This window comes from Panthera uncia, chromosome C2 (genome assembly GCF_023721935.1).
Source record: "Panthera uncia isolate 11264 chromosome C2, Puncia_PCG_1.0, whole genome shotgun sequence".
Taxonomy (NCBI): domain Eukaryota; kingdom Metazoa; phylum Chordata; class Mammalia; order Carnivora; family Felidae; genus Panthera; species Panthera uncia.
The window spans coordinates 3036905-3057823 of record NC_064810.1 but is presented as its reverse complement, the minus strand read 5'-3'; the positions used below and the strand labels follow the sequence as shown (position 1 = coordinate 3057823).

General features: G+C 49.4%; 1 protein-coding gene across 3 annotated transcripts in view; it reads left to right on the top strand.

The window, feature by feature from the left end:
• Positions 1–13160: 13160 nt before the first annotated feature.
• Positions 13161–20919, top strand: part of NDUFV3 (NADH:ubiquinone oxidoreductase subunit V3) — a 12590-nt gene continuing 4831 nt past the window's right edge. Inside the window, exons 1-2 of one of the 3 annotated variants that reach the window (XM_049627791.1) lie at positions 13161–13270; positions 14697–14817. In XM_049627791.1, the coding sequence (XP_049483748.1) occupies positions 13223–13270; positions 14697–14817 (169 nt within the window). In that variant the 5' untranslated portion in view covers positions 13161–13222. Of the gene's footprint in view, positions 13341–14696; positions 14818–20919 lie in introns of all 3 variants that reach the window. The other 2 variants (XM_049627793.1, XM_049627792.1) reach the window with 2 other exon arrangements.

Below are 20919 nucleotides of genomic sequence, written 5' to 3'. Positions count from 1 at the left end.
GCAATGACGTCACGTAAGGCGCCGCGGGGTGACGCACTCGGCCCGCCCCCGCAGCGCCGGAGGCCCCGGGCATGCGCACAAGGTGCCCTCTTCTCCCCACCCACCCCCAACCCCCTCCCACCCCGGCCAGGATCCGTTGCCGATCGGTTTCGCGCGCTCCCGTGAGCACGCTTGCTGAGCATTGCTCTTTGCCTCCTGGGCAGGGCCGGTTCCGGATCTTTCTCCGCTGCAGCTGGGGCACTTGGTCCTGCTGGTACCTGCTGGGCTCTTCGTAGCCGCTCTTTCCAGAGGAGGGTGGGTGTGAGCTCCCCCGCTGTCCCGCGTTGGCGTCGGCGGGCCCGCGGAGGGGCGCTCAGGCGCTGGCCGGGAGCCTACCCACCTCCCTGGGAGGTACGCCGCGGGCGCCCCGGGGAGAGCGCTTTCTTTGCCCGTGGCCTTTTGCTCGTGGAGTGGCGTCACCGTTCACCAGCCGGACGCGGTGGCTTCTCAGGACGCGCCGCCCCACACCCCACCCTGTTCGTCTAGTCGCTCAAATCCCCCTGCTCGCCCAGGCCCGCGGCTTGCCGGGCCCTGCAGTTGCCGGTGTCCCCACAGATCGGCTTTCCACGCGGAAGCCAGAGAGGTCTTGGCAGATCACAGATCTCATCTTAAAACCAACAGGTGGCAGGGCGCCTGGGTGGCTCAGTCGGGTAATCATCCCACTTCAGCTCAGGTCATGATCTTCCTGTTCATGAGTTCGAGCCCCACGTCAGGCTCTCTGCTGACAGCGCAGTTCTCCGTCCCCCTCTATCTCTCTCTCTCTCAAAAATAAACCTCAAAAAAACAACAACACAACAGCAACAGGTGGGTTCTCACTGCTCTCGTGGCAAAGACCAAAGTCCAAGTCCTTTTTTCTTTTTTTTTTAATTTTTTTTTTAACGTTTATTTATTTTTGAGACAGAGAGAGACAGAGCATGAATGGGGGAGGGTCAGAGAGAGAGAGGGAGACACAGAATCGGAAGCAGGCTCCAGGCTCCGAGCTGTCAGCACAGAGGCCGACGCGGGGCTCGAACTCACGGACCGTGAGATCATGACCTGAGCCGAAGTCGGACGCTCAACCGACTGAGCCACCCAGGTGCCCCCAAAGTCCAAGTCCTAATCATGCACTAGCAGAGTGCCTGTGGTCTGGCCCCCACTTACTCAGCAGCCTCTCTCCCTACCAGGCCCTTTCATTCCCGGTGCTCTAGCCATCACTGCCCTTCCTTCCATTGGCACAAGGCACTCACTAACCACAGGGCCTTGGCACATGCCATTCTTGCTGCCTGAAATGTTCTCCCCAGCGCTCCATCTGTTTACTGTAACCGGTAAATTTCAGTCACCCGATTTCATTTCAGGGGCAACATCATTTAATCAGGGAAACCTTCCCTGCCTTTCCATCCTTTGCATTCCTGACTATTTGCTTACTGTCTCTCCAGACTACAGATGCCTAATTTTGCACATCACTGGTTTTCCCAACTTGCAACACAATGCCTGGTGAGAAGTCAGTGCTCAACCAATATTTGCTCCACAGGAGTGGAGTAACTTGTCTTAAAAGAGCAGCTACTGTTACAAAAGAGTGAAGGACCTATGACAGGAAGGAGGTACAGGAAACTAGAAGGATGCTGGCCCTAACCGACCTCCTGTATGAAACAAGGATGAATTTACACCCAAATCAAAGGTGGCTGCTGTTGGCAAAGCAGAAAGCTTGAGAGAAGCCAGGCTGCCTTGAAAGCAATGAGGTAAAAGGGATTTTCACGGAAGCACAAAATGGAAGAGAGTTTGTGTATCATGGGACAAAGGACACAGGGCTGGAGAGAAGGGGAAGAAGAGGCAAAAACATTACAAGGGAGGATTACTAGAGGGGTTGCCACGGGGCAGTGACCACAGTGGAAGCAGGACACCTCAATGTTTCTGAAAAGGAATCTGCCATAAACACCATTTCTATCGGGAAGCCTGGGGGCTCAGTCGGCTCAGATCATGATCTCAGGGTTCATGGGTTCCAGCCACACATTGGGCTCTGTGCTGACAGCTAAGAGCCTGGAGCCTTCTTCAGATTCTCTGTCTCCCTCTCTCTTTGCCGCTCTCCCACCCACACTCTGTCTCTCTCAAAAATAAATAAACATTAAAAAAAAATCATTTCTGTTTGACTACTCGAGCTGGCACAGTGAAAGCCCATACTCATGGTCTGGGATATTTTTCAGGCATACAAATGAATTTACAATTTCCATTCTGGGCAGGACAATAATAAGACCACAGAGATCCTAGACGGGCCAGGCATCACTAGGCTCATGATCAGATTCGACTTCTTTTACAATTATGGTTTACATCTTCTATAAGGTTCCATAATACACATTCTAGCAGATACAATTGGCTATAATGTACCTATTTGAAGTGCCCAGGGAAGTGTGACTGCCTTCTGTGTTTTAAGTTACAACCTTGAAAAATAAGTACAATTTTTTTCAACTGTAGAAACTAAAAAACAAAAACAAAAACTGTAGAGACTGAATAACAAAGACTAAGAGAAATCGTGCATTACCTCACAAGATACAGAGCATGTGTCAGTGAGATTTTAAAGAACTGTACCTGACCATCCCATGTGCCTCATACTTTGAATTCGTACAGTACTTGTACCAACAAGATTTATTTGCTTAAAGATCCTTTTCCTCATCAAATTCCATGATAACCCAAACCTTTTCTTTGTAATTTTAATCAAGTCTGAATTGAAATGGTTTTAAAGCTTATTTTTACTTTCACAGTTTTTTGTGTCTCTTCTGCTGCCACACAAATTTATTTTGTTGCGTGCTATCCGATGTTAATGTAGGTCTGTGAAAGTGTTACGTGGTTTTTACCATCATTGCTGGGTTGTTTTTTTTTTTTTTTTCTTATGTTTATTTATTTTTGAGAGCTAGCCCACGCATGTGAGTGGGGGAGGGGCAAACAGAGAGGAGGACAGAGGATCCGAAGTTGGCTCCAGGCTCTGTGCCGACGTCAGTGAGCCCCATTTGGGGCTCAAACCCACGAACCGTGAGATCACGACCTGAGCCGAAGTCAGATGCTCAAGCGACTGAACCACCCAGGCGCCCCTAGCGTCATTACTGTTATCTATACGTGTAAACTATTTCGGCATTAATATGATGTGTTGGTATTTATTTTACTACCTAATGTCTTTAGCATTTTATCCCAAACCCCCAACTCAAATTTCAGTTCGGTATAATTTGGCTGTTTTCTTTTATAATTTGTTAATGCAGCTACTAAAGTTATAACCAAGGTTGAACCTCTCTGAAATTTACAAATCAATGAAGGCGTATCAGTCACTTACAGCTTGGATGAAAATGGAGAGCCATTTGGTTTTGTACCATTTCCTTGGTAATTTTCTCAAAGGAGCCTGCGCTGTTAACAGTAACCGTAGCTAGTAACTGTTTTGGTAGCTTATTAGCAACTGTATCTGTTCTCCTTTGTCATAATAATACATAGTAAATATCTAACAAGTAACATACAGCAACAGATTTTGTGGCTTGAAACAGTAATGGTTGATTCAGCTCACAATTCCGTGGGTTGGCCATTTGGTCTGGACTGAGCTGGGTGGTTCTTCTGGGCTGGCTGGTCTTTGCTCCTGTGCCCGTGGCCTGCCACCTGGTTGGAAGAGAACTAGCTGGTCTAGGATGCGCTGGGACACAGCTCGTCTCTCTGTCATCCCTCGGAGGGGCACTGGGGCTTATTTACATGGCGGGCACACTCAAGAAAAAGCCCGCAGGCCTTGTGAGGTCCATGTGTGGGGCTGGTGTGCAGTTGTTTCTGACACAACCTATTGGCCAAAGCAAGACACAAGGGCAAAAAGATCCGAAGAAGGGGAAATAAACTTCCCCTGCTGGTGATAGGAGCTGCAGAGTCACATTACAAAGGGCCTGGACACAGGGCGCCTGGGTGGCGCAGCCGGCTAAGTGTCCCCACTCTTGATTTCCTCTCGGGTTGTGATCCCGAGGTTCATGAGTTCGAGTCCCTCATGGGGCTCTGCACTGATGGTGAGAAGCCTGTGTGGGATTCTCTCTGTCTCTCTCTCTCTCTGCCCCTCTCCCAGGTGTGCATGCTCTCACTCTCTCCCTCAAAATAAATAAGAACAAAAAAGGGCCTGGATAAGGGAGGGATGGAGAATCGATGCCATTTATGCAGCTAATTCTACTACAGTCCGCCCTTTGGCCTCAATTATCGACACCTCTCCACCGGAAAAACACTCCCCTCCTCCCAAGATCCCCAAAAGTCTCATGCAGCACCAGTACCCGGCTCAAAGGGCAAGGTCTCGTGGCCTACACTAGGTCGGATGTGGCCCAGGCCCATAAACTAAACATACCAGTTATCCGGCCCCCACACGGCATACAATGGCCACAGGGGAAAGGACAGCCACAGCGAACGCTGGCATTTGGAAAGGGGGAGAGGGAGTGCACAGAGCGATCACTGGTCCGCAGCAATCCCTAAATCCACTGGGACAACGTGTTCAGGACCGCAGGAGTGGGGAGTGTCCTCTGATCAGGGTGAGTTCGGCCTGCTGGGAGCACTTCCCTAGGCCCTACCCCAACATGCCTCTGGCCTCTGCCCTCTTGGAGATCGCTCCTTGTCCGGCACCCTCTTGCTCGCTTTGAAAAATGTGCCCTTCAGGGACACACGCACCCCCATGTTTAGAGCAGCACTATCGACAATAGCCAAAGTACGGAAAGAGCCCAAATGTCCATCGATGGAAGAATGGATAAAGAAGATGTGGGATATATAGACAATGGAGTATTACTCGGCAATCAAAAAGAATGAAATCTTGCCACTGGCGACTCCATGGATGGAACAGGAGGGGATTATGCTAAGCGAAATTGGTCAGAGAAAGACAAACATCACATGACTTCACTCATATGAGGACTTTAAGGGACAAAACAGGTGAACATAAGGGAAGGAAAACAAAAATAATATAAAAACAGGGAGGGGGACAAAACAGAAGAGACTCTTAAATATGGAGAACAAACAGAGGGTTGCTGGAGGGGTTGTGGGAGGGGGGATGGGCTAGATGGGGAAGGGGCTTAAGGAATCTACTCCTGAAATCATCGTTGAACCACATGCTAAGTAACTTGGATGTAAATTTAAAAAATAAATTTAAAAAATTTTTGTAAAAGGAAAAGAAAAATGTGCACTCTAAGCAGCTCTGACACTCTTACTGCTCTTAGCAAACTGGAGGCCCACTGGCCTTTTTTCACTTAAACTGTCCAGTTCCCTGAAGCCAGCGGGTGGTGCTTTGTTCAACACGATGCCTGTGAAAACTTTGGGGGGGGTGTCAGCATCGTGGCTGAACAAGATGCCCTTCGTCGTGCCCCCCACTCAGCAACAAGTTAGCATCCGTCCCTGCACAGAGAGCCTTTGTGGGAACTGTGGGGCCCAGCCCCGTATGCCAAGGAACCCCAGCAGAGTCTCTCCCACCCCCGGGTCGGGTCGTAGGCACGCACACCTTGGTCCCAGCCGTGGAGCTTGCCCTGGCCGTGAAGTGGCCCCACCCTCTCTTGGCCGTGGCCTGGGAGCCCCTGGAAAACGCCATGTTAGTTCCCCCCAAAGGAAAGAGCTTTTGTGGGAGTCCAGGTAGATACTGCCAAAGACACCCGTGTCTCTCTTGCCCCTTCCAGAGGACTGAGTCAGGAGTACTGGGGCAGCAAGGGCTGGGAGAGCAGCAGATAGGACTCTCAGGGGCAAGAACGGACCCCAACACTGCCAACTGCACTGCCCACGAGCCACGAGGGACACCTTGCCCGCAGACCCCCCACCGGCACCCCCCGGGCTCTGTGCACCTCACCCACACACACCCCCAGAGTACACTCCCAATGGCAACGACACTGAGCTTTGGCAAACGGTGGGCATGCACGCATAATGGGCCCAAGTCTGACAGCTGAGGAGAGACCACCAACTTGACCTTCAACAACACCTTTGGGAAACAAGAGGAAGGCTGTCGGCACTCACTCAACCTGGTTACTTGCAGGGTGAAGAGGAGGCATACAATCAGCCACAAGGGGGAGCAAGAAATGTGGGGGAGGCAGGTCCACGGAAGGTCTGAGACAGCCCCGGAATCCCTAGCAGGACTGACCGGAACCATACCAAAGGCAGCAGAGTTCAGAGGAAGTGACTGCTACCTCATTTTTTTTAACGTTTATTTATTTTTGAGAGAGAGAGAGTGTGTGTGTGTGTGAGTGGGGAGGGGCAGAGAGAGAGGGAGGCACAGAATCCAAAGCAGGCTCCAGGCTCCGAGCTGCCGGCACAGAGCCCGACCCGGGGCTCGAACCCATGAACCGTGAGATCATGACCCGTGAGATCACGACCTGAGCCAAAGTCAGACGCTTAACCTATTGAGCCACCCAGCCAGGCACCCGGTCCTTTCTCCTCTTGATAGCAATTAAACCAACATATTAGCATACAGAGATCAGCAAATGCTCCCAGGGCAATGTGGCTGGTTGTGGTTTCTTGCTCATTTTTAGGTCCCCGGGGACACACACTTCCTGTGGTCCTAGACATTCCAAACTATGAAAAAAATGATCACACTCGGGGCGCCCGGGTGGCTCCGTCGGTTAAGCATCCGACTTCGGCTCAGGTCATGATCTCGTGGTCCATGAGTTTGAGCCCCGCGTCGGGCTCTGTGCTGACAGCTCAGAGCCTGGAGCCTGCTTCGATTGATTCTGTGTCTCCCTCTCTCTCTCTACCCCTCCCCCCCTCAAAAATAAAGATTAAAAAAAATATTTTTTTTAAATGATCACACTAGACCCAGATAGGCAGTCCTCACAAGCGCCTGGCGGACACACAAACCACATCAACCCAGGAGGGGGCACTCAGCCCAGGGCTTGGGAGTTCCCACAGACAGGAGCCCAGAAGTACACGGGCAGCAAGGGCATCAGTGCCCAGCAAGCGTGGACAAGAGACAACAGAACTGATCATTTGCCATGATGCCTGCGATGTTTTACCCAGCATCGTGAAATGTTCTGTGGCCCAGCGGTTTTTCATAATATCTAGCGGCCAGACACTCCCAGATGATGAGGGAGCATAAGCCAAGCTGAGGGACAAAATACAGGCTGGCAATCACCCGCCCCACACACACACACACCCCAGTGAAATACGTGTGACATTCCTCAGGCAGTCCTGTCGGGCCCAAGAACAAAGGAAAGGGGTTTAAGTGCGTGCCATGGTGATGTGGGGAAACTAAGGCAAATGAAAAATGAAATTCCCTTACTGCCTACAGCCCATTGACAAGTCCTTGAGACAGCAGAGTGACCCCCCTCCAGGAGCTCAGCTGCCTCAAGGATGACACTTTGCTGGGGGCAAAAGGGAATCTTGCCTTAACATTGTCCCAACCTCGAGGACCCTGTAAGTCTGCTTCCTTTATCTCAACTCCCCCAAGGTATACGCTGGCGACCCTACTCCAAGCTTCTGGCCCCTGATATAGATCTGAAGGGGCTCGTGACTGAGGTTTCATTAAACAGTAATAAATGGCATTTCCCTAGAAACAGCTAGTCCCTCAAGGTCCTGGAAACCTTGCTTCCAGAAGTCCTTAGAGACTTACTCTATCCTTGACCGCCCCCCACCCAACCTGAGGGTATGTAATGAGTTACCAGTGCAGTTCTTCCTGCCCACAGGTCCTGTCCCCGTGCTCTAATAAAATCACCTTTTGGAAACAAAGAATTCTTTCTTGGCCATCAACGCCAGACCCCACAACCCCCCCCCCATCACCCCAAAACTTCATCACAGAGACAGAAGTCAGTGCATGTGTTTTATTTATTTATTTACTTACTTAAATTTTATTTTAGAGAGAGAGAGAAAATGAGAGAGCAAGTAGGGAAGAGGGGCAGAGGGAGAGTGAGAATTTTTGTTTAATGTTTATTTACTTTGGGGAGAGAGAGAGGGAGGAGAGGAGAATCCCAAGCAGGCTCTGCAAAGTCAGCACAGAGCCTGACTCAGGGCTCAGACTCTCGAACTGAACCGTGAGATCATGGCCTGAGCCGAAGTCAGATGCTTAACCGACTGAACCACCCAGGCCCTCTGGAGAGAGAGAGAATATTCAGCAGGCTCCACACTCAGTGCAGAGCCCTACTCGGACTCAGTCCTACCACCCTGGGATCATGACCTGAGCCAAAATCAAGAATTGAACATTTAACTGACTGAGCCACAGAGGTCCCCCAGCACATGTGTTTTAAAATTTTTTTTTTAATGTTTATTTATTTTTGAGACAGAGACAGAGCATGAACAGGGGAGGAGCAGACAGAGAGGGAGACACAGAATCTGAAACAGGCTCCAGGCTCTGAGCTGTCAGCACAGAGCCCGACGCGGGGCTCGAACCCACGGACCGTGAGATCGTGACCTGAGCCGAAGTCAGACGCTTAACCGACCAAGCCACCCAGGCGCCCCAGCACGTGTGTTTTAAAGCACAGTTAGGGCTTATAGCACAATTTCACTTATAACTTTCCCTATTTCCTTATTTTGTCTTGACCAAAAAACCTTTTAAATTTACTTTTCCTGTTTGCAGAACTACCTGTTTTTCTCTTTTATTTTTTTTATTTTTAAAAAAATTTTTTTTTACATTTATTTATTTTTGAGACAGAGAGAGACAGGGCATGAAAGGGGGAGGGTCAGAGAGAGAGAGGGAGACACAGAATCTGAAGCAGGCTCCAGGCTCTGAGCTGTCAGCACAGAGCCGGACGCGGGGCTTGAACTCACGAACTGCAAGATCATGACCTGAGCCGAAGTCAGCCGCTTAACCGACTGAGCCACCCAGGCGCCCCTCTCTTTTATTTTTTTAACTTTTTAATTTAAAGCAAAAATTTTTTGAGTTTATAAGAGACAGAGAGAGAGGGAGGGAGACAGCATGAGTGGGGGAGGGGCAGAGAGAGAGGGAGACAGAATCCGAAGGAGGCTCCAGGCTCTGAATTGTCAGCACAGAGCCCGACACGGGGCACGAACTCACAAGCCATGAGACCATGACTTAAGCCAAGGTCGAATGCTTAACTGACTGAGCCACCCAGGAGCCCGTATCTCTTTTATTAAAAAGAATTTACCTTAATAAGAATAAGGCATACTATATATGGTCATCTTAAAAGATATTAAAAAAATTTTTTTTAATGTTTATTTATTTTTGAAGGAAAGAAAGAGTGTGAACGGGGGGAGGAGCAGAGAGAGGGGGAGACACCGAATCCGAAGCAAGCTCCAGGCTCTGAGCTGTCAGCACAGAGCCTGACACGGAGCTTGAACTCATGTACCGCGAGATCATGACCTGAGCCAAAGTCGGATGCTTATCCGACTCAGCCATCCAGGCGCCCCCTAAACAATATTTAAAACCACAGTGTTATTGAAAGCTTTGTAAAAATTTTTTTTCAATTTACAACATATAATTAAGTTGTATTGACACAGAAAAATGACATAATGCATTTTCTTTGTGGCTTAAAAAGAATGTATGTGTTAGGCAAGAATGCACAGCTGAGGCATGGGTAACGATGGTAGGATACCTGAGTATTTTTATTTTCCTTTTTGGCCTAAACACCTTTGAGTTCAGGGTTTGGGTCCAACGAATGTTCCATTTCCTAGTTATCTTAAAAAGAAGCTTTAGGATTGTCTGGGTGCCTTGGGTGGCTGTCACTTAAGTGTCCAATTTTTTTTTTCTTGAGAGAGAGAGAAAACATGAGGGGGGGGGGTGGGGGGCGCAGAGAGAGAAGGAGACAGAGAATCCCAAGCAGGCCCCGTGCTGTCAGTGCAAAGTCCGATTTGGGGATCGAGCTCACAAACTATGAGATCATGACCTGAGCCAAAGTCAAGAGTAGGACATTTAACTGACTGAGCCCCCCAGGCGCCCCGTGTCCAACTCTTGATTTTGGCTCAGGTCATGATCTCACAGTTTGTGAGCTTGATCCCCGAATCGGACTTTGTACTGACAGCACCGGGCCTGCTTGGGATTCTCTCTCTGTCCCTCTCTCTCTGTCCCTCCTCCCAAAAAATAAATTTAAAAAAAATTGAAATTTAACTTGCCCTTAGGAGAGCTAAGGGAGATCTATAGTAATTTAGATAGAACTTTATGTGATTAAAAAAAAAAATTTAATGTTTGTTTATTTTTGAGACAGAGAGAGACAGAGCATGAACGAGGGAAGGTCAGAGAGAGGGGGAGACACAGAATCTGAAGCAGGCTCCAGGCTCTGAGCTATCAGCACAGAGCCCGACGTGGGGCTCGAACTCATGGAGATCATGACCTGAGCTGAAGTCGGTCGCTTAACCGACTGAGCCACCCAGGCACCCCGAACTTTATGTGATTAATAAAGAAATCTAGACAAACATAAGCTTTTGAGGTTTTTGTCTAAAAATGCTGAGTCAGTACTTGCCAGAGTTCCGGGCAGAGGTGATGGGTACAGCAAGACTGGGCAGATTATTAAGGATTGGGGAAACAGAATCTAGTATACAGTTTTCCAGATGATTAGAAAAGATGATGTAATCCCTCCTCACAAATACTCATAAAAGCACCGACCCTTCTCTGGCCTCTGTTTCTTTGATTTTTTTGCAACACCTTATAGGTATTTGCCTCTTGCCGAGTCCTTTTGATGTGGAAAACAAAGGCAGAAGGAAATAGCAGATAAAATTAAATTTCCTTCTAACCTGCAGCCCATTGACAACTACTTGAGGCCCAGAGTAAAAGGTCTCTCCAGGAACTCTCTACTGTCTTGCTGCTAATGCTTTGCTAGAGGGCAAACAACCCCAGTTTGAAAATAGCTAGGCCTCCTGTATCGGAAGTCTTCTTTAGCATAGGAAAATCCTCCTGGAAACTTCCTCTGGACTTTACCTCCCCCAGCCCCATAGTACCTAACCAGTCTCTCCTCAGGGTCCCGTCCTCGTGCTTTAATAAAACCACTGTTGTGAACCAAGGGCGTCTTCAAGAATTCTTTCTTGGCCATCGGCTCTGGACCCCACCGTCACCCCAAAAACCTCATCATTTTCTCTTCCCTTTGGCCAAATGTCGTGTAGGCCCACCTCAACTGCCCTACCCGTTAGCTTCCTAGTAGGCCCTGCCCCCTCCAGGCTTAGGCACTGGGCCTCCACACTGTTGCCATAGTTACCTTCACACACAATCCTGTTGCCTCTTTGAAAACCATCAACATGGCCCCTCCCCACTTTTGTGTCTCTTCTTCCCCAGGCCTCCCCTCAACTATAAGTGCCCTCTCCTCAAGCCACTCTGGCTGGTAACCACACTGATCCCAATAAGGGAGGCCTTTCATTTTATTCTTGAGTCTTAACAACTTCAGCTACCTTTAGAGGGTTGTGCTTGCTGCCGATGGGAGGAAATTGAGGGCTCCAGATCTCTTGAAGGAGGGCGATAGGATTTCCCCATTCCAGATAAGCTTCCCCAAGTGGCAGCTGTGACTCCTCATGTTCAATATTCTTTTTTTTTTTCCTTCATGTTTATTTGAGAGAGTGAGAGAGAGAGGCCGAGAGAGGGGGAGACAGAATCCGAAGCCGGCTCCAGGCTCTGAGCTGTCAGCACAGAGCCCGATGCGGGGCTCAAACTCCCAAACCACAAGATCATGACCTGAGCCAACGTTGGACACTTAGCCAATTGAGCCACCCAGGTGCCCCATCACCCTCAATATTCTTGATCACCTTTAAAGAAAGCACGCTTTGATGAGGTTTGGGAGTGATGGTGGCGTCTAAAAAAGAATTCTTGACTCGTCTTTGGTGCAAACAGGTGATTTTATGAAATCACAGGGACAGGACCTGTGGACAGAAAGAGCTGCACTGGGGTTGTGAAGAGTGACTGATTATACACAAGGGAATTGAAGAGGGGGGAGGGTAAGGAAAAAAGGCCTCCAAAAGGACTTTGACATGTGAAAGAGGACTCTTAAGATATTGGAGGCCTAGCTATTGTCAAGTTATGGTTGTTTCTCCCTTTAGCAAAGCATTAACATTAAGACTGTAGGGAGTTCCTGGAAAAACTTTTTACTCTCCCTGCCTCAAGTATTTGCCAAGGGGCTGTAGGTTATAAAGGAATTTAATTTTATCTGCCATTTCCTTCTGCCCTATTCCCCACATCACTAGGGAGGGGAGGGTGATGTTAGCGGTCCTAGAAACTGAGTGTATACATTTCTGGAGGTTAGGCTATTAATTAGATTGCTTTATCTTGTAATTTACTAAGACATTGGTAAACTGATGGACACACATGTCCTGCAGGACTGTGATCTCCATCAGTTAACCATTTGTTTTCTTTCCTTTCCTTTGTTCTTAGGCAGCCAGGAGTGCCTGAGGAATGTCACACACATCCCATCTGGGGGGGGGGGGGGTTAGCTTGTGCTTTGCCCTCCACTGGCCTTATGCCCCCTCATCCAGTTCACAAACACAAGCGTGAACTTTCCGCTGGAGACAGCAGGTTAATTTGCTTTGAGTAAAGGATAATTCTTCTCTCACCAAGGTTTTTCTCCCTATGGAAACAAAGGAATCCTTTCTCATTATCACCCGAAGACCTAAGGTTGTCTTGTCTGCCTCCCTGGGTGACAGGTGGCAGGTTGCGTTGCACTCACTGGATTCAAGTCCCCTTTGATAAGTGTCTGAGGGGACCTGTTTCTGCCCATTTATCTGGCCACCTGAATGAATGTCCAGTTAGTCAAGGTGGGGTCGGAGGTGTGGGCAGGTTCACCTTCCAAGGGGTGCTGGACAGGGCAAGGCAGGGAGTCATGATCAATAGAGGAAGAAGGGGGCCAATGACTGACTACACCCGCTCCACAATCATGCCCTACTTTGGGGGAAGTCTTTGCACCGCAAGCCATAAACATTCGCGTAAAATGAAGCTTGCATTCCTGATCTGCATATAGGTCTGGTACAGGTGCCCTCATGGCCCCAAAGCGTGCCCTCGGCCGCCTGCAGGATGGCCGCGCCCGCCCTCCGCAGACAAGGACACGGCAACACCCTCTTCGGCGGCCACGCGCTTGTCCAGCCCCCGGCGGCAAGGGCGCGAAGAGCTCCGCCTGTGATTGGCAGCTCCACGGGGGCGTGGCCTCGGCGCGCGCAGCCCGGCGGCCTCTGACCCGCTCCGCCCGCCCCCGTCCCTGCCTGTGATTGGTGCCTTCGGCCCAGGGGGCGGGCCGTCAGCCGGTGGTGCGCGCGCAGCTGTCGAGTCAGTCCTGGAGCGACCTCTGCCTGGCCAGGCCCGCCCCCGCGCGTCACAGTCATGGCGGCCTCTCTTCTGCTGTGGCAAGGACGGTCGGGGGCAATGAAGGTAAAGGGAGCCGGGCCGGCGGCCGGGAGCCCGCGTAGGGCCGGGGCGAGGGGCACCTCCAGCCGTCCGGGTGGGCCCATGACGCGGTTCCGGGGTGGAAGAGAGGGCGCTGGGCCGGAGCAGGTGGCCGCGGGCCGTGGGGGGTGGGGGGGCGGCGAACGGACACTGACCCCGATCTCCTGGGGAGCCCCCGGCGTGCGGTGCCAAGGTCGCGGGCAGGTGCGAGGGCTCCCAGGTGTCCTGCGCCGCCGCGCTCGCTCCGAGACGTTGAGGACCGCGTCTTGACCCCTTAGGTAGCCCGGAGGGGAGAGGAGGGGACTCTGAGGTACCTGGGTGACCCGGTAACTTACTTGGCAGCCACTAAGATGCCCGCTTACATGATCCTGTCTGGGAAAAGAGAGGAAGACAGAGGGCTTTCTTTTTATGTGTAGAAAAAATGTGAGATCATTGCACTGCGTTTACATTTGCAAAAGTCTCTTACAAAAGCACTGCCTATTCATTGCGAGATAGAGCGTACAGATGGGGGGAGATCTGTTTCCGAGAGTCCACCGTTTAGTCCTTGAAACACCTGGTTCCAAATAATTTTTTCAGCTTTCACACGTACTTATAGTCATAAACATAAAGAGATATATTCTTACCTTCGTGTATGTAGGAGAGGCACCTTTGTTCTGTATGCAGCTTCTAGAAAAGCGCCTAGCACATAGCAGCTATTAGTAAATACATGTTGAGTGAATTATCAGTTTAGGTTTGCCACTTATGATACATTGTATGTGGTTTTGAAGCAGTGATCCACCTGCATCATTACTAACAGCCAGATAGTATTTATTCTTTTTATTTTTTAATTTTTTTTTAATGCTTGTGTATTTCTGAGAGATAGAGAGAGAGAGAGCGAGCAGGGGAGCGGCAGATAGAGAGGGAGACACAGAATCCGAAGCAGGCTCCAGGCTCTGAGCTGTCAGCACAGAGCCTGACAGGGCTTGAACTCACAAACCGTGAGATCATGACCTGAGCCGAAGTCAGATGCTTAACTGACTGAGCCACCCAGGCTCCCAGGTAGTATTTCTTCTAGTTGGTGTTCTAAGTATAGGAAAACACTTTATAAAAAGAACCAGAGTATTTGGTAGGTTAAATAGTAGTTGGGGGCTACAAGAAGTATGCACAGGAGAAACTGTTTTTGACTTTTCTTGGAGTTACATAGTTCATAGTGACTGTCATGTGTTTTCTTTCTTGCAACTTTTTTTGTATTTTCCAAAATTTCCATATGTTATGAAAATTGTAATAAACGTTAGAAATATGACATGAATGCTATGTTATAACACGTTATATAGTACATGTAATGCATGTAATGATATATAACGTCTATAGGTCGCAATAGCTTCCAAATGGCATGACTCTAAAATGTCCATATTTGTTCATCCTCTGTCAGACTATGCTCCTAGACGCACGAGTGTTTCGAGGACTTGCTCCCTCGGTGTCTCTCTCTGCGGAATCAGGGAAGAGCGAAAAGGGACTGCCACCAAATCCCAAGAAGCAAAGTCCACCAAAAAGTAAGAGTTTAATGATAGTCCCAAGGGGAGAATAATGCAAAGTAAACAAATCAGTCTGCTTTCCAGGCGTGAAGAGTTTTACTAACCACATAATTCGATTCTTCATCTCCAGCCGTGTCCAGATTGTAATCCGACATCGGATCTGTGGCAGATTTTAGACCAAACACATCACTAATGCAACAGCCCTTGACTCAGCATTTAGCCCTGAACCAGTTCTGTCTGTGTTTTCTAAGTGCTGTGCTCTGATGTGTGGCAAGGGGACATTTGGATGGCCATGACACAGATGCTGTGCTCCCGTGGCAGCCCTGAGCCCCACCTTGCTTTTCTCTCCACCCCAGTTGTGACGCTTCTCAGTGTCTCAGAAACACAGATTAGCTTCCCAGGCTTCGTGGGCCACCGTCCTGGACTGCGGGCCTCCTTTCATGACCGTGGGGAGGGAGTTAAGAGCAGGAACCGTTTTCCATTACCGCTCACTTTGATGAAGCACGATGTCTGATCTCTGTCCGGCTTTGTCCAGAGTCATTTTGACTTTTATTGCTGGATTTTACCTTTTTTTTTTTTCTCCTTCCTGAATACCAACGTAGCATATCCTCATGGAAGGAAAATACAATGTGCGACACTGTATTTTAAATACTTGTGGGAATTTTACTCTCTACTCCCTGCTCCTTATTAATAGGGGGCGCCTGGCTGGCTCAGTCAGCGGAACCTGGGACTCTATCTCAAGATTGTGAGTTTAAGTCCCGCGTTGGGTGTAGAGTTGATTTAAAAATAAAATCTTAGGGCGCCTGGGTGGCTCAGTCGGTTAAGCGTCTGACTTTGGCTCAGGTCATGATCTCACGGTTCGTGGGTTCGAGCCCCACATCGGGTTCTGTGCTGACAGCTCAGAGCCTGGAGCCTGCTTCCGATTCTGTGTCTCCCTCTCTCTGTCCCTCTCCCCCTCATGCTCTGTCTCTTTCTCTGAAAAATAATTAAACATTAAAAAATAGAAATAAATAAAAATTAAAAAAAATAAAATCTTTAAAAAAAAGGAAGATGTATATGTACAGTCTCTTTGCAAATCTTTAACCTTTATATGTGGTTCAGAATGGTAATTTGAGTTTGTCGTCATTTTTCCTCATTTACCATTTCCTCAGTTTGAATATTTGAAAGTGTTTAGACATTGTTTTGTTCCTCCTTGGTGTGCACGCCAAAACATGGGTAGGTTTCAGAATATTGGTACCCTGTTGCCTGTGCTGGCCTCCTGACTGCATTTCATACCCTGTGATCTCAGCTGAGGAAACACACCTTCCTGATGGTGTCTCATTGCCTGGAGGCCTGAATTCAACATTGTTTAATTCATTCCTGTACCTGCCACATTTTTAAATCCAATTGTTTTGTTTTATAAGATTTTAAATCGATACCTTAAAAATTAGAACTCTTTTTTTTTTCCCCTTCTCTTCTCTTCTCTTTTCTTTTCTTTAATATAACCACAGTGCCAGGCACCTGGGTGGCTCAGTCCGTTGGGCATCTGACTCTTGATTTCAGCTCAGGTCATGATCCCTCCCAGTTTGTGAGATCAAGCCCCATAGCAAGGAGCCTGCTTGGGATTCTCTCTCTCCTTTTCTCTCTGCCCCTCTCCACTACCTTTCTCTCTGTAAGTAGATAAATAAACATTAAAAAAAAATAATAATTTACTCATAATCCCACCACCCACCAACCACTGTTGACATTAAAAAAAAACAAAAACAAAAAACCCCACAGTGCCATGATCACTCCTAAAAAAATGTTAACAACCTGGCCCCTGGGTGGCTCAGTCAGTTAAGCATCCAACTTCGGCTCAGGTCAATGATCTCACGGTTCATGAATTCGAGCCCCATGTCGGGCTCTGTGCTGACAGCTCGGAGCCTGGAGCCCGCTTCAGATTCTCTCTCTCTCTCTTTCTCAAAAATAAACACGAAAAAAAATTTTTTTCTGGGGCAGCTGGATGGCGTAGTTGGTCAAGTATCTCACTCTTGGTTTCAGCTCAGGTCGTGATCTCGCAATTCGTGAGTTTGAGCCCCATGTTGGGCTCTGCGCTGATGAAATGGAGCCCGATTGGGATTCCTCTCTCCTGGGATTCCTCTCTCCCTTTCTCTTTACCCTCCCCAGCGCGCGCTCTCTCTATCTCTCTCGCACATGCTTTCTCAAAAAATAAATATAATTTAAAAAACTAATGCGAACAGCCAGAATGTCAGTTAAATTCTGCATTACACATGCACATTTCTGACATTCTTTCAGTGTTTACTGATGATTAGTGAATCTCATTACTAATGTTATTGATGCCTTTGGTGAATCTTAGTCTTGTATCTGCAATCCTACATCATAGGTTTATGAAACTGACTTAATGGATTTTAAAATATTGTGGCAGAGTCAGATTCCCCCCCCTTTTTTTAATGTTTATATATATATTTAAAATTTTTTTAATCTTTATTTTTGAGAGAGAGAGAGACAGAGTGTGAGTGGGGGAGGAACAGAGAGAGGGAGACATAGAATCCGAAGCAAGCTGCAGGCTCCGAGCTGTCAGCACAGAGCCTGATGTGGGGCTTGAACCCATGAAGTGTGAGATCATGACCTGAGCTGAAGTCAGATGCTTAACTGACTGAGCCACCCTGGCGCCCCAGTGTTTATATATTTTTGAGAGAGACAGAGCTCGAGCGGGGGAGAGGGGGGCACAGAGAGAGGGAGACACAGCATCCGAAGCAGCCTCCAGGCTCTGAGCTGTCAGCACAGAGCCCGATGTAGGGCTTGAACCCACAGACCGTGAGATCACGACCTGAGCTGAAGTCGGACGCTTTACCGACTAAGCCACCCAGGCGCCCCCGAAGATCCTTTCTTAAACATGCTTCTATGTGTGAGTAGAATAGGGTGCTTGTTTATGTAACAGTTTTAGGCGCAGTTATGAGCAGGGAACATTGACCTAGGAGTTGGCCCTGGGCCTGTGTAGTTTGTTCATCAGTCATCAGTCTGGATGAGGTTCCTCCCCGCCTGAGTGGGGTCAGCGCGCAGGCCTTGCTAGGCCCCTGTGAGGGGCATATGGGTGTGCGGTGTCGATTGAGTGTAGAGTGCTTTCAGGTGGGAAGACAGTATTTCGAACTACGCTGTCTTTAATGCGTGTGAGATCTGTGTGTAATCTAAAAGTACTTATAATCCCTGTATGAAGAAAAAGAATTTCTAAACCGACATGTATAGGCCTCAGTGTTTGCCAGAGATGTCCGCGCTCGTGAGACTGGTCAAGCGAAAAATGCTTTCCGCCTGCTGCTGGCCCATTAACGCCCCAGGTTAAAGCCCTGTCTGCTGCTCTCCCTGGCTTTGGGAGCTTTAACGGAAGTTTCCCGCATGCAGATCTGGCCCTGTGCACTCACCCTTGGGGTCCCATCTCTAGGCAAAGTGCCTGCCTCAGAGGCAGGACCCCGGGGTTCCAGACGACGTTCTGCCCTATTCCTTCTGGGACTCCAGCTTCTTGTAGTGCTTCCTTCCTGAGGAGAGCCACCAACGCGGATGTCAGGGCCCAGGGTCTCCTCACAGGTGCCCCTCCAGACGGTCCGCTCGGTCCAGTCACTATGGCAACAGTCAGTACTAAGTCATTGACTAAAGACTCCTGTGCCGCCTTTTCAAGGGTCTTTCCGGAAGTCCTCATTTCAGTCTGAAAGGTGAGGAATCTCTGGAAATAGGGATTTGTTGTGTTTACTTCTTTTTTTTTTCTATTTTTTTCAACGTTTTTTATTTATTTTTGGGACAGAGAGAGACAGAGCATGAACGGGGGAGGGGCAGAGAGAGAGGGAGACACAGAATCGGAAACAGGCTCCAGGCTCCGAGCCATCAGCCCAGAGCCTGACGCGGGGCTCGAACTCACGGACCACGAGATCGTGACCTGGCTGAAGCCGGACGCTTAACTGACTGCGCCACCCAGGCGCCCCTGTCGTGTTTACTTCTAAGCAGCAGTGCCCGGCACACGTTGTGCCGTCTGGTCCTCAGAACCCGTGAGCAGGCGGTACTCGTCTCCCTGCCTTAGATGAGAGTGGAGGAGGGAAGAGGCCTGTGAGCTGCCCAAGGCCACTCGTGTGTTAGTAGTGCGGCCGGATGTAAACCCGGGCAGGAAGGCCCCACCATCTGTAGTTTTCTTCTCCGTGCTGTCTTGCCTCTGAGAAAGTCTCAGTCCTCAGACAAGCAAGCAGACAAGCAACTCTATAGTCCTATACATGTAAAAGAGTTTTAGTTCACATAAAATTTGAGTAACTGTGCTCCTTCCTGTTGTGTCGAAATGTGCTTTGGTTCCGAGATTGGTTTTGTGACCCAGTGACGAGATCTGGAAGAATTTTTTAACTTTTTTTTTTTTTAACGTTTATTTATTATTGAGAGACAGAGCGTGAACAGAGAAGCGGCAGAGAGAGAGGGAGACACAGAATCGGAAGCAGGCTCTGAGCTGTCAGCACAGAGCCCGACGCGGGGCTCAAACTCAAAAACTGCAAGATTGTGACCTGAGCCAAAGTCGGATGCTTAACCAACTGAACCACCCAGGCGCCCCAGAATTTTTTTTTTTTTTAATTTTTTTAAATGTTTATTTTTGAGAGAGAGAGAGAGAGACAGAGTGTGAGCAGGGGAGGGGTCGAAAGAGAGGGAGACACAGAATCTGAAGCAGGATCTCGGCTCAGCTGTCAGCACAGAGCCTGACATGGGGCTCGAACCCACAAACCACGAGATCATGACCTGAGCCAAAGTCAGACGCCCAGCTGACTGAGCCACCCAGGTGCCCCAAGATCTGGAAGAATACTAAGGTGGCTAATCCATTTCAAACACCGTCGTCATTTGTGCCTGTGTTAGGGAGACCACCAAAAACGTGCAGGTCATGGCCTCACTTTTCGCCCCAGCAGAAAAGAGACCTGGGAAGTGCAGCTAAGTTCAGTTGGAGAGGAGGTGGAGACGCAGTACGGCTTCTCCGTCTGCACGGTGACCAGTGTTTGTGCGCCTTTACCGTGCACGGGCCGTGGTCATTTATCCGCTCTCCGCCAGAGTAGACACAGCCCCGGAGGTCGCCGTCTTGTGCTGTGAGATGTGCCTGCGTGGCCAGCCTTCCCTAGGTGGTTTCGTGTTTTCATAGATTTGTTTCTCGAGGGAGGTCAGTATCAAACTAAAACAGTATGTGGGCGTCCCGCTCTGGCCAAAAGTGTGCGACTTTGTCAAAACCAGCAGGCGAGGTCAACGTGCGAGCCCTCGTTCCTCTAGGTGATGGTGCTGTTTCCCAGGTGACGTCATTCTGCACCTCACGGCGGGGCCACACTCGGTCTGCGCCCTGCGCCCTGCACCCTGCAACAGCAGCCGCCGGTGGCGGCTCCCAGCCATGTGGCAGTTTCCTTCGGGGGTCGCGGGGGTGGGGGGGCGGTCGCTGGGCCCGTGCTGCACTGGGCCAGAAATTGACTCTCAATTAAAGGAGAATGCATTTTTGTTTTGGTCCAGTGGCCTTTCCCTGGAATTCTCCCAGTAACTTAGCATGAATAATGAAAATGCTCTTATGTCGTATAATAGGAATTTCCTCTTCAAAGAGAATTTTTAAACGTTAGTCCCATATGAAGTTTTCTTTCCATTGTCAGTGGGTGATAACTCAGCCTGTAACGTAGTTCCGATCACTTATTTGCAGTTTTTAAATCTCCACCACACACTTTGGAAGATTCAGGAATTGTAATTTTTCTATTCAAAACAGCCCATGTAAGAGACACCTTATTTTTAGTTCATTTTTCATACTTGGAGCATTCGTGCCCAGCGTAAACGTGGCGCATGGTACAGGTGAGCGGGCACGGCGGCGGGCACGGCCTGCTAGGAACCGCTGAGCTGATTCAGGTATGCTTTACAGAGACAGAGCAGAGCGTTCAAGTGTGCCTGCATTCCTTTGCCTCATTTTGAGGTTTCACGTGACCCTGGGGCTCTGTGAGAGTCCTGAAGTTAGGTCAGCACCCGCCTAGCATGCGGAGGGCAGGTTCCGGGCTGGCACGTAGCCACAGCTTCCGACGTGGCATGGAGGAGGTAGGGGTGAAGGTGCTGACGGAGGGGGCGGAGGGGGCGGAGGGGGCGGTGGGGGCGGTGGGGGCG